Source organism: Melospiza georgiana, chromosome 17 (assembly GCF_028018845.1).
Source record: "Melospiza georgiana isolate bMelGeo1 chromosome 17, bMelGeo1.pri, whole genome shotgun sequence".
In the NCBI taxonomy this organism is placed as follows: Eukaryota; Metazoa; Chordata; class Aves; order Passeriformes; family Passerellidae; genus Melospiza; species Melospiza georgiana.
In genome coordinates this window covers 14,358,275-14,374,474 of record NC_080446.1, presented here as the reverse complement: position 1 = coordinate 14,374,474, position 16,200 = coordinate 14,358,275, and the positions used below count along the sequence as shown (strand labels likewise).

The 16,200-nt window shown below is 61.9% G+C and overlaps 1 protein-coding gene across 5 annotated transcripts in view; it reads right to left on the bottom strand.

Annotated features, from left to right (window-relative positions):
- Window positions 1-16,200, bottom strand: part of DLGAP4 (DLG associated protein 4) — a 174,005-nt gene that overhangs the window by 43,847 nt on the left and 113,958 nt on the right. For 3 of the 5 annotated variants that reach the window (XM_058036413.1, XM_058036412.1, XM_058036415.1), the window contains 4 exons: window positions 10,879-11,096; window positions 6,355-6,469; window positions 3,645-3,695; window positions 2,345-2,591 (listed from right to left, as the gene is read on the bottom strand). In XM_058036413.1, the coding sequence (XP_057892396.1) occupies window positions 2,345-2,591; window positions 3,645-3,695; window positions 6,355-6,469; window positions 10,879-11,096 (631 nt within the window). The remainder of the gene's footprint in view (window positions 1-2,344; window positions 2,592-3,644; window positions 3,696-6,354; window positions 6,470-10,878; window positions 11,097-16,200) is intronic. The other 2 variants (XM_058036414.1, XM_058036416.1) reach the window with 1 other exon arrangement.

Sequence of the window (16,200 nt, the reverse complement as noted above, 5' to 3'; positions counted from 1 at the left end):
AGAGGAAACGCCCTCAAGATGCACCAGGGGAGGTTTAGGTTGGGTATTAGGGAAAGCTCTTCATGGAAAGGGTGCTCAGGCACTGGCACAGCTGCCCAGGCCAGTGATGGAAGTGTTCCATCTATGGAAGTGTTCAAAAATCTTGTGGATGTGGCACTTGGGGACATGGGTTTGTGGTGGCCTTGGCAGTGCAGGGTTAACAGTTGGACTCAATGATCCTAAAGGGCTTTTCCAATCAAAATAATTCCATGATTTGCAAGGGAACTGAGCCCAGATGGCTGATTAGAGGTGTGAGTGCTGTCCAGATGTGTCTCCTGCCTCCCACATCCTGTGCATGCACAACCACAGATGCTCCTCTCTGCTCCTCAATCCTCCACCAAAACCCTTTCTCTCCCCAGGGCTCAGCAGCCAATGTGAAGGGCTGGGGGATGCTCTGGGAAGCAGCAGAACTGTGCTGGGTCATGTCAGAAAGAGGTGGCACCCAGGCATTCTGGAAGCCCCCTCTGTGCTGTCCCTGCTGCTGCTGCCCAGTGCCAGCCTGGACCTGTGGCAGCACTGAGAGCAAGGACAGGGCTGGGGACAGGGGCAGCCAGGTGAGAGCAGTGGGACACAGCAGAGCAGAGAGGGTGGCAGGAAGGAGGGACAGGGCCGAGCAAACAGCCCATCCCTCCCAGGGATGTCCTCCAGTTCCTGCCTCGTCCTGGGGACCTTGACTGGGATGGCTCTGCAGCTCACACCACTGAAGGGAGATGTTCCATGCCCGTGTCCCTGGGGAGGAAGGCCTGCAGCCAGGCAGGAAGGCTGCAGTGCCTCCTCCCCATTCCCCACTCTACCCAGAGCTGGGATGTGCTGTCTGCCACTGACAGCCCATCCCATCCCATCCCATCCCATCCCATCCCATCCCATCCCATCCCATCCCATCCCATCCCATCCCATCCCATCCCATCCTATCCCATCCCATCCCATCCCACCACATCCCATTCCAGGGCTGTGTCAGCTTTGCCCACAGTAGATGAGCTGAGGCTGCTCTGAACTCCCCTTGGTGCCAGGGCTGGTGCTGAGAGGCCCCATCCTGCTGGGGACCCATGGGATGGGATGGGATGGGATGGGATGGGATGGGATGGGATGGGATGGGATGGGATGGGATGGGATGGGATGGGATGGGATGGGATGGGATGGGGTGGGATGGGATGGGATGGGATGGGGTGGGATGGGATGGGATGGGATGGGATGGGATGGGATGGGATGGGGTGGGATGGGATGTGCTGCCTCCACAGACAGCCCTAGGGAGGTTCTGCATTCCTCCTGCTTGTTCTGCCATCTGCCTTGCACCATGAACAGGCACTACCATGTTGAGGAACACCAAGGCATCACCTTTGCTAACCAGTTCCCAAAATTACCCCCAGGATGGGACCTCAGCTCCTCACACCTTGTGCTACACCTGAGCCCCATCTGGAGCACTGGGGCTGGCCAGAGCTGGGGAGGGCACAGGCTGCCTTGGAGAAATTGATGCAAAGTAAAGCAAATCAAGTGACTTGGAGCCTCATGGAAATGCTGCTATGGCTCAGCACAGGGATGCTGGGCTCTGGGGCTTGTTGGTGCCTTAAAACTCAGTGCAAGATCTGTTTGTACTCCACAGCCAGGGATGTTGGTTTCTCTCTGTGTGTCATCACAGAGTCACAGAATGGTTGGGGTTGAAAGGAGCTTAAAGCTCATCCAGTCCCACCCCTGTCCTGGGCAGGAACACCTTCCACTAGACCAGGGTGATCCAAGCCCTGTCCAGCCTTGGATCAGCCTTTTCCAGCCTCAGACCCTTCTGGGGATGGGGCAGCCACAGCTGCTCTGGGCACCCTGTGCAAGCACCTCCCTAACCTCTAAGATCTGCCTGGAGCCTTCTCTTTTCCAGGCTGAACATTCCAAACTCTCTCAGCCTATCTCCAGAGCAGAGGGGCTCCAGCCCTCGGAGCATCATCTCCATGGTATCAGAGGGGCTCCAGCCCTTGGAGCATCATCTCCATGGTATCCTCTGGAGTTGCTCCACATCTTTCTTGTGTTGAGGGCCCCAGAGTTGGAGTCAGCTCTGCAGGAGTGGTCTCATGAGAGCAGAGTAGAGCAGGAGGAATGTCCTCCCTTGACCTGCTGGTCACACCTCCTTTGACACAGCACCCAGAGCCCGTCTGCCATTCCAGCACCCACATCCAGCTGCTGCCCATCCTCAGCAAGCCCCAACACGCCCCAGAAGTCACGCTCAGCTACGGCTGGGGATGCAGGCAGCCGAGCCCAGCGCCTCGCATGCCCCAGCAGTGCCAGGCGTGTCCCCGTCCCCGCACGGCGCGGCACTCACTGCTGTTGGTGGGCAGGGTCCTGCTGCCGCTGAGGCTGCCCGTGGGCGGCGGGGAGATGGAGCGCACGGAGCCCGTGTCGTCCTCCTGGGAGCAGCCCGCCTGGATGGCGCGGAGGTAGCTGTGGCTCCGGGATCGGAAATAGCTGGGCAGGGGCAGGTCCAGCACCTCCGCGGCCGCCGACTCGGCCTCGCTGTAGGTGGAGTCGCAGACGGGCTCGTACTGCTCCCCCAGCTCCGGCTCGGGTGCCTGCACGGGGACACGGCAGCCCGGTCAGCCCCTGCCTGCGGCCGCCCTTCCTTTCCCTTCCCTTCCCCTCCCCTCCCCTCCCGTCCGTCCGTCCGTCCGTCTGTCCGTCCTGCTCCTCGCCCTCCGGCCGCTCCTGCAGGTCCCGCTCACGGCAGGTCCAGTGGTCAGCGGTCAGTGGTCAGTGCTGCTGGGCTCTCTGCTGAGAGAGGGAAGAGGGCCCCTCCCTGGAGGGGAGAGGGTCCCAGCTTGTGGAGCAGGGGACACTTACCAGCACAGTGCCTGAAACACCCCCAGTCCTGCTGCTGAGAGCATCCGTGGCCAAAATCCCTGTGCAAACTACCAGGGCCCTGTCCCAGCACAGCTGGGATACCTCAGCCTCAGTGTAGCCCACCAGGGCATGTTTGCTCCTCAGGAGGGAACGTGGGGAGACAGCAGGGGAGAGCTGTGGGCTGGGGAACAGCCCCCACACTTGCCTAGGGTGGGTCTCGGAATCCACCCCAGCCCCATCCCTGGTGAGGGCCAGGAGAGGGCTTGGCTCTCCCCCTGCCCTCCCCTTCTCCCTCCTGCCCACAGCCCTGCCTTGCTGTCCCCTGGCAGCTGCTGGGGAATCTCGGTCTTGGGAGAGGCTCAGCCAGGTCAAACCAGACCCAGCCCAGAGCAGTCTGGTCTGAAATACAGGTGAGAGATGCTGAGACTGGCCCTGTTGCCCACATCCATCTCTCCTGGCCCTTTCTTTCTCCTGGCACACAAGGACATTGTTTCTGCCCAGCACTGGCATCTGAGCTCCATGAAGTTTGGCTTAAGAAGTTCATCTGCTTTCCCCTTAAAACTGAGGGTCCCTAAGCCCCTGCTGGGCCCAGGACTCAAGCTCCTCAGCTGTCTTACAGTGCCTGGCTAAGGAGTGCTGTCTCCTTCTCCTCCTCTTTTCCTTCTCCTGCCACTGGCCTGGGCATGGGCTGACCCCAGAGCCCACCTCACACCCTGCCATGGTGTCCAGGCTGGCCCCAGAAAGCTCCGTGAGGAAGGATGAGAGAAACACCAGCGGGACAATACCTGCTCTCCATGGGTAAATATCTGAGGGATAAGTGAGGGGGGTCCAAAGATCTGGAAGAAAGAGTTGGAGAAGGTTAAAGGCCAAGAACAGGGAGCCCCTCACACAGACAGTGACTGCACAGGGACTGAGCACAAGGGGAGCAGGGGGCTGTCCCCTGGGGCCACTGCTGCTGACACTTCAGTACAAACTGCAGAGCTCAGAAGATGCCAAGCGAGGCCACACGCCCCTCAGACAGTGGCACAGACATGGCAAAGCTCCACAGGACACCTCAACCACGGGAGAAGCTGTTGAACATTCAGCCTGCTGTGTGCACCCACAGGGGACACTGGGGACACCGTGCTGGGACAGCCCTCTGCACACAGGGGCAGCTGCATGAGGTGGCACTGGGCACCTCTGGGTAGCCCCCAGCTCTGGCCACACCCCAGAGCCCACAGAGCCGTGGGCAGCCCGAGTGCTCCGTGTGGGGAGAACTGTCCTGCAGCCTGCAGGGCTGGCCTGGCCACCTCACTGCTGTCCCCCTGTGCCAGAAGAAGCCACACAGAAGCTGTTCTGCCTCCCCAGCAGAGCAAAGCCACGGCACACACTGAGCATACAGAGCCCTGACAGACACTGCGCTGCCCGGGGGCACAGCTGCCTCCTCCTCCTCCTCCTCCTCCTCCTCCTCCTCCTCCTCCTCCTCTCCACTCTCGGGGCTCTGCCTGGCACCACCTGCCCTGGATGACCCTCTCGGGGAGAATCTAGGTTCAAAGTGTGCCTGAGGGAAGAGGCTTGGCTCTGGGAAAGGGCCTGGCCCTCTTGCACAGGGCACAGCTCATGGTGGGGCTTGGCAGTGTTGGGGTCACCAGCTCTGTCCCCCTTGGTGTGACAGGAGGTGCTGAGACATGCAGCTGGTGATCTCTGGACTGCCAGAGGTGGAGCTGAGTGGGACCGAGCAGAGGGGACTTGTCTGTCAGAGCTGGGGGTGTTTCCATGTGGTGAGACACTGGGGTCTGGCTGGACACACAAGGAAGGTGGTGGAGGTCACACTGAGTGAGGGCAGGGCGGGAACTCCTCTGGCACTGGGATGGGTGAGACCAGCACACACTGACCATGAACCAGCTCCATTCTGGATCAACAGACACACAGTTTGTGGGAGGCCTCTCAATCCTGACCAGCTGCAGCTGAGCTCTCTGGTTTTCAGGGGATAGTGGCAGAGTGCCTGTGTTGGCAGCAGCCCCCTGTGTGAGCGGGCGCTGTGGCATTTGGGGCGTCCCCAGCAACCCCAGTGCCACCAGCCTGGCTCTGGGCTGGCTGCCTGGGCAGCTCCTGGCACATCACGGCTGCTCAGACCCTTCAGCTCCAAGCCCCTCCTGATGTCCCTGTGGGGCTGCTGCACTCAGCTCCTGGAAGCAGCTCTGGACACGGACAGAGCACAGAGCCATGGTGTCCTGCAGGGATTCAGCACGGACTGACACGCAAAGGACGAGGACACGGCGGTGCTGACCCTGCTGTGCACGAGACACCCAGCACAGGCTGCTGCTGCTGCTGCTGCTGCTGCTGCTGCACAAGGGGCAGGACTGGCCACAGGCAACAGGAATGCCCAGCAATGCCCCTGCTCCCCCAGCTCCCCTCCAAGGCTCTGACCGCTCTGGGACAGCAGCAGACTCCAGCCAAGGGGCTCAGTGCCCCCCACGCCTGGATGGGAACACAGGCAGGACATGCCCTTGTCCCCCTCCCCCAGGGCTCCTGATGCCCACCCTGCTGCTCTGGCCCCCTGCACACACACACAGCAGTGTGGGGGTGCTGCCCATGCAGACACACAGGAACAGGTGGGACAGAGGCCTGGGGTGACAGGGCTCACTGGGCAAAGCTGTGGGGCCATTGTGCCCTGCAGTGCAAGGGCTGAGATGAGCACACGGGACCTCTGCTCATCCTGGCACCAGTTATCTCTGGCCTGGGAGGCAGCTCCAGAGCAATCCCAGCCCTAGGGAGCTCCAGAGCAACCCCACAACCATAGTGTGGGAAGTCAGACCCATTTTGCATCAACTGTGTCCCAAATGTTGTGGTTGGGGCATGAGCTCACCTTGTGGCAAGGGGTTTGCCACCCTCTGCCAGCATCTCACAGGCATCCTTGGCTTTGCCATGGTGCCCAGGAATATCCAAAAGAGACATGCCCAGCTGGCTGGCAGGACAGCCTCCCCAGCTGTGGGCTCCTTGTTCCTGGCTCCAGTCTGCTGCACAAGGGGTGAGGTCCTGCACTGAGCAGGGTGACTGTCCCTGGTGACCCTGTGGGATCCCAGGCTGGACATCACCAGGTGAGGTTGGCCCTGGCTCTGGACCAACCCAGTGGGCATGAGGTGCTTGCAGCAAGGTTGAGCAGCCTTGTAGATGGTTCTGGAGGTGGCACAGTGAGACCCTGCACCTAGAGCAGCCATGAGCTTCCCCTAGCACGGTGGGGCACCCTCTGGGTTACCATATCTGTGGCAGAGGGGTTTTGGCTGCACCAGCAGTGTGAGAGGAGGCAAAGCTGCAGGAAGGAGGTCTAATAGGAATCCTGATTAAAGAGCTGGCCATGACAGTGGTAAAGCTGCCAGGGAACAGCCTGTGCAGCTCCTGGAGCACAGCCAGTGCCTTGCTTTGATGAGGGAAGAAGATGCTCCTTCCCCCCTGAGCTGGCCTCCTCCCTCACTGCCTGTGCCAGCACCGTGGGGCAGCACTCCAGCACCTCACCTGGTTGATGCAGCTGGACTCGTTGGCACTGTCAGAGATCTGGTTGTATTCTTCCTCCCAGGTGGGGAACTTCGGAGGTAGGAGGATCTCGACAGAGTCCAGGCGGTCCAGGCTCCTGCTGGCAGAGAGAGGGTGTCAGGGTGTCCCCATGGCAGGGGCAGCGTTGGGGCAGAGCCAGACCCCCCTGGCCATGGCCAGACCCCCCTGCCCACAGCCAGACCCCCCTGCCCACGGGCCCTCTGCCAGGCACGGGCACAGGCACGCGTGGCAGCACTGAGGTGATGCTGGGCACCGTGCCCACTGCTCGGCTGTGGAGAAGGCAGCTCTTCCTCACCCTGCTGGCCCCTGGCTGGGCATGGCACAGAGGGAAAGGGTTGTGGGATGCAGTGGAAGGAGAGGGACAAGATTTCAGGTCCTGCTGCCCCAGGAAAGCACTGCAGATGCCAACTTAGTCCAGCAGAGCCCTAGGGAGCATGTGGGATCTGTGCCAGCCTCCAGCCACAGCACTGCCTGGATTGCTGGAAAAGGGGGGAGAGGCAAGGTGAGCAATGACTTTTAATTTGTATTTTGTGGACTTTGCAATTGGAAACAACTGCAAGATACATATATTTACATTTGTATAGATTATCTGGAAGAAGTCCAGTGGGAACCTAGCTGGAATGACAATGCTGCACGAGCAGGGGATCATTATTTCCAGTACAACTTTGCTAGGAGAAACTGTCACTACGTCCTGGGGCAGAGCAGCAGGCTGTGCACAGGAGGAGAGCAGGGCTCTCACTGAACCTGACCCAGCCAGACCTCAGCTGAGACCCAGGCACATAGGGGCAGGGAGGGATGGGGAAGGATGGGGCAGGGAGGGATGGGGAAGGATGGGGCTCCCCTGGGGCTCTGTTCCACCACAAGACCGTGTGTGAAGGAGTCCCGGGCACAGGCTGGGTGCACACAGAGGGGGACATTGCCAGCCACAGTGGCCTAGGGCAGCTGTGGGGCCTCTCCCTCTGGAATGGGCTGGGATCCCAACACAGGCCCTCATGGCCGCCTCCCCCACATCTGCCAGGGCCGTGGGTACAGAGCTCCCATTGTCACCTGCCTGGGGACAGCAGAGCTGGGGGCATGGCAGGCCCTGTGCAGCCTGTGGGCATCCCACAGGGACCCTGAGGTGTCCACCCCGGGGTGGGATGGCAGCGGGGCATTGTCCCCTCTGCCAGGGGAGATGGAGGAGACACCCCTTGGGGTGTCTTGGGGACGACGGGCCGTGCAACACCCCCAGCCCTGGGCTCTCTGCTGACTGCCGTGTTTCCCTCATGCTGAGGTTTTTATCCGTGAGCTCAGGCTGTGAGCCAGCCGCGTCCTGGCATGGGCAAGGTCCCTCCGGCCTTCCCCTCCGTGCCACCCCTCCGGCCTTCCCCTGCCTGCCCGCAGGGAAACCGAGTCACAGAAGCCCTTGGAGGGGCGGAGACCCTCGCAGAGGGACGCCCTGTGCCTTACCCTGGCTCTGGCTGGCTCTGAGGCCCCCCCGGCCCAGCCCCAGCCCGGGATCCCTCGGCTGCCGGGGCTCGGGGCTGCGCTGGGCGGCGAGGGCCGGGCACCAGGGGGCGGCCGCGCTCCGCTCCGGCTCCGGCTCCGGCCGGGCCCCGGCCCCATCCCCATCCCCATTCTCATCCCCATCCCCATCCCCATCCCCATCCCCATCCCCATCCCCATCCCCATCCCCATCCCCATCCCCATCCCCATCCCCATCCCCGGTTCTATTCCCGGCTCCGGCCGGGCCCCAGCTCCATCTCCATCCCCATCCCCAGTTCTACTCCCGGCTCCGTCCCGGCTCTATTCCTGGCTCCGGCTCTAGTCCGGGCTCTATCCCCGGTTCCAGCTCAGCCCCGGCTCTGTCCCTGGTCTCAGCCCCAGCTCCATCCCCGGTTCCAGCTCTAGTCCTGGCTCTATCCCCTGTGTCAATGGTTCTGACTGCAGTCACTGCAACACAGCTAAGCCAGATGACCACTGTGAAGGGTTTCACCCTTGAAGGGGTCACAGAAACAAACTGCAATCTGTGCAACACAGGAATAAATCATGAGGAACCCACACTAAGTCACCAGTGTTACTGGTGTAAAATCCACACATTTAGGTAAAGAGCCAGGGCCAAAGTATTTAATCCTTAAATGTATTTACATTATTAAAAATGTGATTTGATTAATGTATCCATCAGAGAAAGAGGACACATTTTGAGGGAAAAACATCTATATACTGGAAAGCATCCAGATGCTTTCTGGACTAGGCAGTTTTATGGGTAGCCATAAAAGACAAAAGCCCACCTCTGTCTCCTTCAGAGTTATTAAATTTTTATATAACAGGGGTTCTGGCTCTATCCCCAGTTCCGGCTCTAGTCCCGGCTCTATCCCTGGTCTCAGCCCCGGCTCTGTCCCCGGTTCTGGCTCTAGTCCCAGCTCTATCCCCAGCTCCAGCTCCGGCTCTAGTCCCAGCTCTATCCCCGGTTCTGGCTCTAGTCCCGGCTCTATCCCCGGTTCTGGCTCTAGTCCCGGCTCTATCCCCGGTTCTGGCTCTAGTCCCAGCTCTATCCCCGGTTCTGGCTCTAGTCCCAGCTCTATCCCTGGTTTGGGCTCTAGTCCCAGCTCTATCCCCAGCTCCAGCTCCAGCTCTAGTCCCAGCTCTATCCCCGGTTCGGGCTCTAGTCCCGGCTCTATCCCCGGTTCTGGCTCTGTTCCCAGCTCTATCCCCAGCCCCAGCTCTGGCTCTGTTCCCAGCTCTATCCCTGGTTCCGGCTCTAGTCCCAGCTCTATCCCCGGTTCCGGCTCTAGTCCCAGCTCTATCCCCGGTTCTGGCTCTAGTCCCAGCTCTATCCCCGGTTCCAGCTCTAGTCCCAGCTCTATCCCCGGTTCTGGCTCTAGTCCCGGCTCTATCCCCGGTTCCGGCTCTAGTCCCGGCTCTATCCCCAGCTCCAGCTCCGGCTCCGTTCCCGGCTCTGTTCCCGGCTCCGTTCCCGGCCAGGCTCCGCCGGGTCCTGCCCCGCAGAGCTCCTGTAGGGCCGAGCCGTGCTTGGAGCCCTCGCAGCCGATCCCTCTGTCCCGACGTGCCGCACTCCCAGAGCTTCCCCAGCCTGGCCCGGCCCTGCTGAGCCCAGCGCTCAGGGCAGCCACATCCCGAGGGACAGGCTGCATGGGCACAAGGAGCCCCAGCCTCTCTAGGTGGGAATTTTCCACCAGAGACTCCAGGACCCCACCCTGCTCCCCTGAGGCGAACGTGAGGGCTCGGAACAGGGATGGATCAGAACAGGCATTTCCAGGGCTCCCCACAACTGATTTTGCCACTGTCTCCCAGCAGAAAGCAGCACCTGGTCGTGATGTGAATGCTCTGTGGGGTGCCCCTGCACTGCCTGCACCCCACTTCCCTCTGCCTGCTGAGCCTCAGCAGTTCATCCCCAGCAGCTCCTCTGATGCAGCCACAGCTGCCCCAGCTGCAGCACCCGGAGCACTGAGAGCCCCCAGGTGCCTTGTCCCGGGATGGGGAGCAGGTGCTGAGGACACTGCCCAGCATCCCTGCCCAGCTCACACAGAGCCCCTCCTGCAGGACCAGCCTCTGGCCCAGCAAAGCTCCTGCTCTGCTTCCCTGGCTTTGGCTCAAACCACTGTGGGTCTCCCTCCTTCAAAAACCTCTCAGCCCTTCAGGATATCCTTCAGCCCAGTGTGCCACCTTTCTGTTCCAGAGGTGGAACACCTGGAACACCTGCACACCTGTGGAGCAGAGCAGCTCCAGGCACAGTCCCAGCAGGCTGTGTCTTCAGCCATGCCAGGTGAGAAGCTTCCATGGCCAAGGGGCCTCCTGGGGTTGGGATCTCTGCATTCCTCCAGAGCAGAGGATGCTTGGAGAGGAAATCCCCACAGCTCCATCAGAGGAGTGCTCCTCCCATAGGTGAGGGGACAGGGACCTAAAGCAGCTCCTAACCAGGGCTACTGGGAATCACCAGGATGGGGTGCCACAACTTCTCCTGTCCTGCTGTCTCCTCATGTCTCTGTTAGGGCTGGAGTGCAGGAGCCCTGCTGGGCTCTGGTGCCACACTCTATGGGGTGCAGGAGCCCTGCTGGGCTCTGGTGCCACATTCTGTGGGGTGCAGGAGCCCTGCTGGGCTCTGGTGCCACATTCTGTGGGGTGCAGGAGCCCTGCTGGGCTCTGGTGCCACACTCTGTGGGGTGCAGGAGCCCTGCTGGGCTCTGGTGCCGCACTCTGTGGGGTGCAGGAGCCCTGCTGGGCTCTGGTGCCACATTCTGTGGGGTGCAGGAGCCCTGCTGGGCTCTGGTGCCACATTCTGTGGGGTGCAGGAGCCCTGCTGGGCTCTGGTGCCACATTCTGTGGGGTGCAGGAGCCCTGCTGGGCTCTGGTGCCACATTCTGTGGGGTGCAGGAGCCCTGCTGGGCTCTGGTGCCACACTCTATGGGGTGCTGCAACCCAAGGGCTGCTCCGGGGCTGGCCCTGAGGGCCTGAGCAGAGCTCCCAGAGGAGCCCCAGCGTTACCTTTGTGTGGTGCTCTGCTCACTCAGGGACTGTTGGGTGGCCTTGAGGTAACTCTGCCTCCGAGCTGCAGTTTTCGGGGATGGTTTGGGGCTGGTTTCTGAGTCCTCGCTGTCATCATCCCCCATGGCTTTGATGTAGCTCCCGCTGCGCATGCGCCGGCACGGGATCTCGCTGTCCTTGTCCCGGGACAGCGTGCTGTTCCACTCCCCGTGGGGCACCTGCAGGAGGAAGGGCGGCATCAGCAGGTGGGAGGGAGGGCACAGCCCACCATCCTGGGACCAGCAGGATCGTGGGGAGCTGGGGACATGGTTGTGCTTCTGCTGTGGTGTAGTGGGAATAAGCGACACAATTCCTTCACAACCCTCCCTTAGCAGTTCATGCCAGGCAGCCCTTGCTTTGGTGGCCTCTGTTTCAGCACATCACAGCCATTCCCTGCCGCTGGACACCTCCATCCCAGACATGCTCACACGGCCAGGACAAGCTGCACAATGCCAGGCGTCACAGGGGGAGAGGGGACGGTCTCACTGGGCTGTGTGGGGCACTGGGACAGGGCTGGACCTGGCTGTTCATCACACAGACCATGTCACTCAACATAAAAGTGCTGCTGTGGAGCAGGGCTTGGGGCTCAGAGCCCAGGCCTTCATGGGCTCTTTAAGGTTTTGAGTTGAATGTGACTCTGAGTGGCTGAAATTACTTTCTGAAACCAAGTCAGGCTCTCACAAGTCCCTCTAGAGCAGCTTGGGCACACAGACCTTGTGCTGGCCTCTCTGCTGAGAGATGAGAGGCACCTTGGGCATGAAAAGCACTCTAACCCCAGCAAGTGACAACTCCACAATTAATTTAAGGCAGACACAGTCTCTTGTTCCCTCACTAGCCAGGAGCGAGCTGTTGGTGCCACGGGAGGCCTGAAGCACTGAGCAGCCACAGCAGGCACCATCCCCCTGCCCATCCCGTGGGGGGCACCAGAAGCAGAGCCAAGGTGCCCAGGACAGATCAGGATGAGCCACACGTGGTGTGGGACAAGTCAGGAGAGAAATGGGTCAGCCCAGGTTTCAGGAGCAAGCCTTGGCTTTGTGGCTCACTTGTATTGCTGCTGGGCTTTGTCCTGCCCTCGAGGACAAGGAGCAGCCAGGCCAGAGGTGAGGCTGCAGCCATGCCCATGCCACCCCAGTGCCAGGGCAGCCCAGACTGGGGCAGCGGCTGGGATGCCAAGGGGAGCAGTGCCCGCCCTTGTGCTGAGCACAGCCTGTGCTGGCAAGAGATTCCAGCTTGGCTCTGCTGGATGGGGCTGCTGGACATGCCCTGCTGCCCAGGGAGCCGTGGGGCTGAGCAGCCACAGCTCACAGTGCTCTGGGGATGCAGGGCTGTGCTGCAGCTGTGAGGAGCCAGCCCTGCAGTGCCTGTGCCCATCCCTGCTCCCAGCAGGGCTTCCCTGGCAGCCAGGGCCAGGCTGAGGCTGTGTCTGATGCTGCTGGGTTGGAGCACCTCCAGGTGAGGCTCAGGTCTGCAGGCTGTGTCCCGGTGCAGGCTCAATGCACAGCTCACAGCTGAGGGCTTGATCCTGCCCAAAGGGACTCAGCCCCTGTCCTGCCAGCCTTCTCCATGTGCCCATCTGGAACAGACCCCAAACCACCCCTGGGGCTGCTCTGGGGACAGGCCCCTGCCTGGAGTGCACCCATGGCCCAGCACCCACATTCCTGGGGGCGTGGAACAGAGGCAGGGCTGATCCAGGTGTGTGGGATCCAGCTGGGACCCGAGTGCAGCCAGTCTCCCACGTGAGGCACACACACTGGCCAGGCCTCCCTGAGCTCACTGCTGCTGGAGTGGGATCTCCCAGCTCTTTCCACTCTGCTCCTGCCATCTTTATGGTGGCCATGGCTCTCTGTCCAGCGCAGGGGCTGTGGCTGTCAAATCTCAGGTCCTGGTAAATGCAGGAGCTGAGAACCCTTTCCCTGCTGGGTGGGAGTGCTGCCTCTGTCTGTACTGGTGGCCTTGAGGCCAGGAGGGACCCACTGGCTCCAGCTGAGTCCTGCTTCTGGGAGGATCCCACAGGTCACTGGGAGGATCCCACAGGTCACTGGGATGCCTGGCTCTGACCCTTTCCAGAGGAGACAAGGACCCTGAGAATCACTTTTACATTGATCACCTTGGTGTCAGGTCTGACTGCAGACCGCATTTTACTGCCTTCTCCTCAGGCTGAGCTGCACCTCCTGCCTGTGGGGTCTGGGCCAGCATGGGCTGGAGAGGGGCAGGAGGGGCTGGAGAGGGGCAGGAAGGGCTGGAGAGGGGCAGGAAGGGCAGGAGAGGGCAGGAAGGGCTGGAGAGGGGCAGGAAGGGCTGGAGAGGGGCAGGAGGGGCAGGAGAGGGCAGGAAGGGCTGGTGAAGGCAGGAAGGGCTGGTGAGGGGCAGGAAGGGCTGGTGAGGGGCAGGAAGGGCTGGAGAGGGGCAGGAGGGGCTGGAGAGGGGCAGGAAGGGCTGGAGAGGGGCAGGAAGGGCTGGTGAGGGCAGGAAGGGCTGGTGAGGGCAGGAAGGGCTGGAGAGGGCAGGCAGGGCTGGAGAGGGCAGGAAGGGCTGGAGAGGGCAGGCAGGGCTGGAGAGGGCAGGAAGGGCTGGTGAGGGGCAGGAAGGGCTGGAGAGGGGCAGGAAGGGCTGGAGAGGGGCAGGAGGGGCTGGAGAGGGGCAGGAAGGGCTGGTGAGGGCAGGAAGGGCTGGTGAAGGCAGGAAGGGCTGGAGAGGGCAGGCAGGGCTGGAGAGGGCAGGAAGGGCTGGTGAGGGGCAGGAAGGGCTGGTAAGGGGCAGGAAGGGCTGGAGAGGGGCAGGAAGGGCTGGTGAGGGCAGGAAGGGCTGGTGAGGGGCACGAGGGGCTGGTGAGGGGCAGGAAGGGCTGGAGAGGGGCAGGAAGGGCTGGTGAGGGCAGGAAGGGCTGGTGAGGGGCAGGAAGGGCTGGAGAGGGGCACGAGGGGCTGGAGAGGGGCAGGAGGGGCTGGAGAGGGGCAGGAGGGGCTGGAGAGGGGCAGAAGGGGCAGGAGAGGGCAGGAAGGGCTGAAGAGGGGCAGGCAGGGCTGGTGAGGGCATCCAGCCTGTGCAGGGCCAGTGCTGGATGGTGTGGGGCAGTGAGGGGTGCTGAGCCCAGCCCAGGACAGTGGGGGCTCTCAGACCTCAGGGTCCCACAGCTGTTCTGCTGCCACTGCTCGAGGGCACAGGCTGGGGCTGCTCAGTTCTGCCATGGCTGCTGCATTTGCCCCCTGGCCTTGGGCTCCCTGGGCACAAAGGCAGTTCCAGTGCCTCTCTCTCTGCTGGTGCAGCCCCAGCACTGCCTGTCCCACTGGGACCTTCCCTCTCCCAGGAACAGCCTCCCTGGGGCATCCCAACAGTGCCTGGCCCTCACCAAGCTGCCTTAATCCTGCTTTCCCTGCCTCTCCTATGCTCTGTGCCTTGGCAAGGCAGCAGGGCACAGAGCTGGTCTCAAGGTGCTCTGCATCCCAGCTCAGAATTCAAGGGAAGGAAGATGCTTGGGAGGGCAGCCCTGAATCCACTGCCCCACTTTGGAGCATCTCCACAGGTGCCACAGCTCCTGTGGGATAGAGAGCAGGACAAGTGATTCCTGAGTGTCACACCTGCAGGGACAAGCAGGTGCCCTCAGGGCCCTGCCAAAGCAGTGCAAGTCCTTTGGGTGCTGTTTGGGGTCCTTTGGGTGCTGTTTGGGGTCCTCTGGGTGCTTCTGTGCAGGAGGATGTGAGGAGCCTGTCCTGCAGAGTGCAGCTCTGCCATGGGGTGACAGCCAGAGTGGCTGCTGTGATCAAGGACAGACCTGCCAGTGGCCAGTGCAGCCCCTCGGTGGCAGCAGAGCTCCTGGCAGGTGACACCCGGGGCTCTGGGCACAGACTGTGCCATGCCCAAGTGGGGTGAGGGCACCCAGGCCGGGCACAGAGCAGCTCCTCACAGCTGGTGGGGCCCTGCTGCTGTTCCTGCTGCTCTGCCAGGTGTGGCCTTGGCTCTGCCCGTTGTGCTTTGGCTGCTGTGGAAGGAGGGGGAGCAAGAGGATGCCCAGGTGCAGAGACTTTATGGGGCTGCAGGATGTGGGTCCTTCCTTGGGCTCAGTCGTGGTCCATGTGGTGCAGGGGTGTGGGATCCAGGCATGTGTCCACCCCTGGGGCTGGGCTCTGCTGCCACCACGGCACTGTCACCTGGTGTGCCACCACCCTGCACTGTCACTGGTGCTGCCACCACCCTGCACTGTCACCGGGTGTGCCACCACCCTGCACTGTCACCGGGTGCTGCACAGTCCCCGTTCAGCAGCCCCGTCTGCCTGTGCTGCTCTCCTGCCATGAGGGAAGGGCCACGGGGGAGGTTCCCCTGGGGCACCCGCAGTCCCTGGAGCCCTGACAGAGCAGGGGCAGGGGGAAGGGGAAGGGGAGCCGCCCAGCTGGGCTCTGGCAGGAGCTGCAGCGCTCCCTCCTCTCGGGGCAGGGCAGGGGGAGAGACTGCAGGAGCAAACAGAGTTTCCATCACACAAGTGCCAGCTCTGCCATGCACACACGGACATGCAGCACAGAAGCCCTGCTGAGCGCTGCAGGGCTGCAGGGCCATGCACAGGCTGCACTGCTGCGGGCACAGCGCTGCTCCCTGTCCCTCATGCTGTCCCACAGGCTCAGCCATGCCCTCGAACAGCAAGCTGCAGCCAGGCTGTCCCTCTGGCAGGGCACCCTCGGGAAGGGCCCGGGCTGTGCTCCTGCTCCACAGCAGCTCGGTGGGGCTGGCGTGAGGCACTCAGCACTGGCACTGCTCAGGCCACCCCCTCTGGGTGATGAATTATTTTCAGGGCTCCTGGGGGTTAAGGAAGCTCTGGGGTGGTCTGGCTGTAGGTGGGCTTGGGGAGGCTGGTCTGGATGATGCATCAGGTCAATGGGGACTGTCCCCTCTGAGCCACCACGCTGCCTCACTCACTTCAGTGCTGTCTGCGGATCCACAGCTCCTGCTCACTCCTGCCTGAGCCATCTCCCACTCCAAGGAGCTCCTCAGCCTCTTTCCTTGTACTCTCAGCTGCCCAAGGGGCTCATGGGGACAGGGGGACCGGGGATGTGGAGCACAGCCTCCCTCCTTGGGGACTGTGCTCTGAGGATGGAGCTGTGTCATCCTAGGGACTGATCCAAGAGTTCCCCACCCTGATGGGACAGGGCTGGACCTGGGGCTGGGCAATCACCAGCTACAACATCTGGCTATGGATGTTTCCAGGGCCTGGAAACATCACATGGACCCCCAACAGTTGCTGATGAATCCCCAAAATACCCCCAAAGGACCTTTCAAATGGGGCAGGAGAGG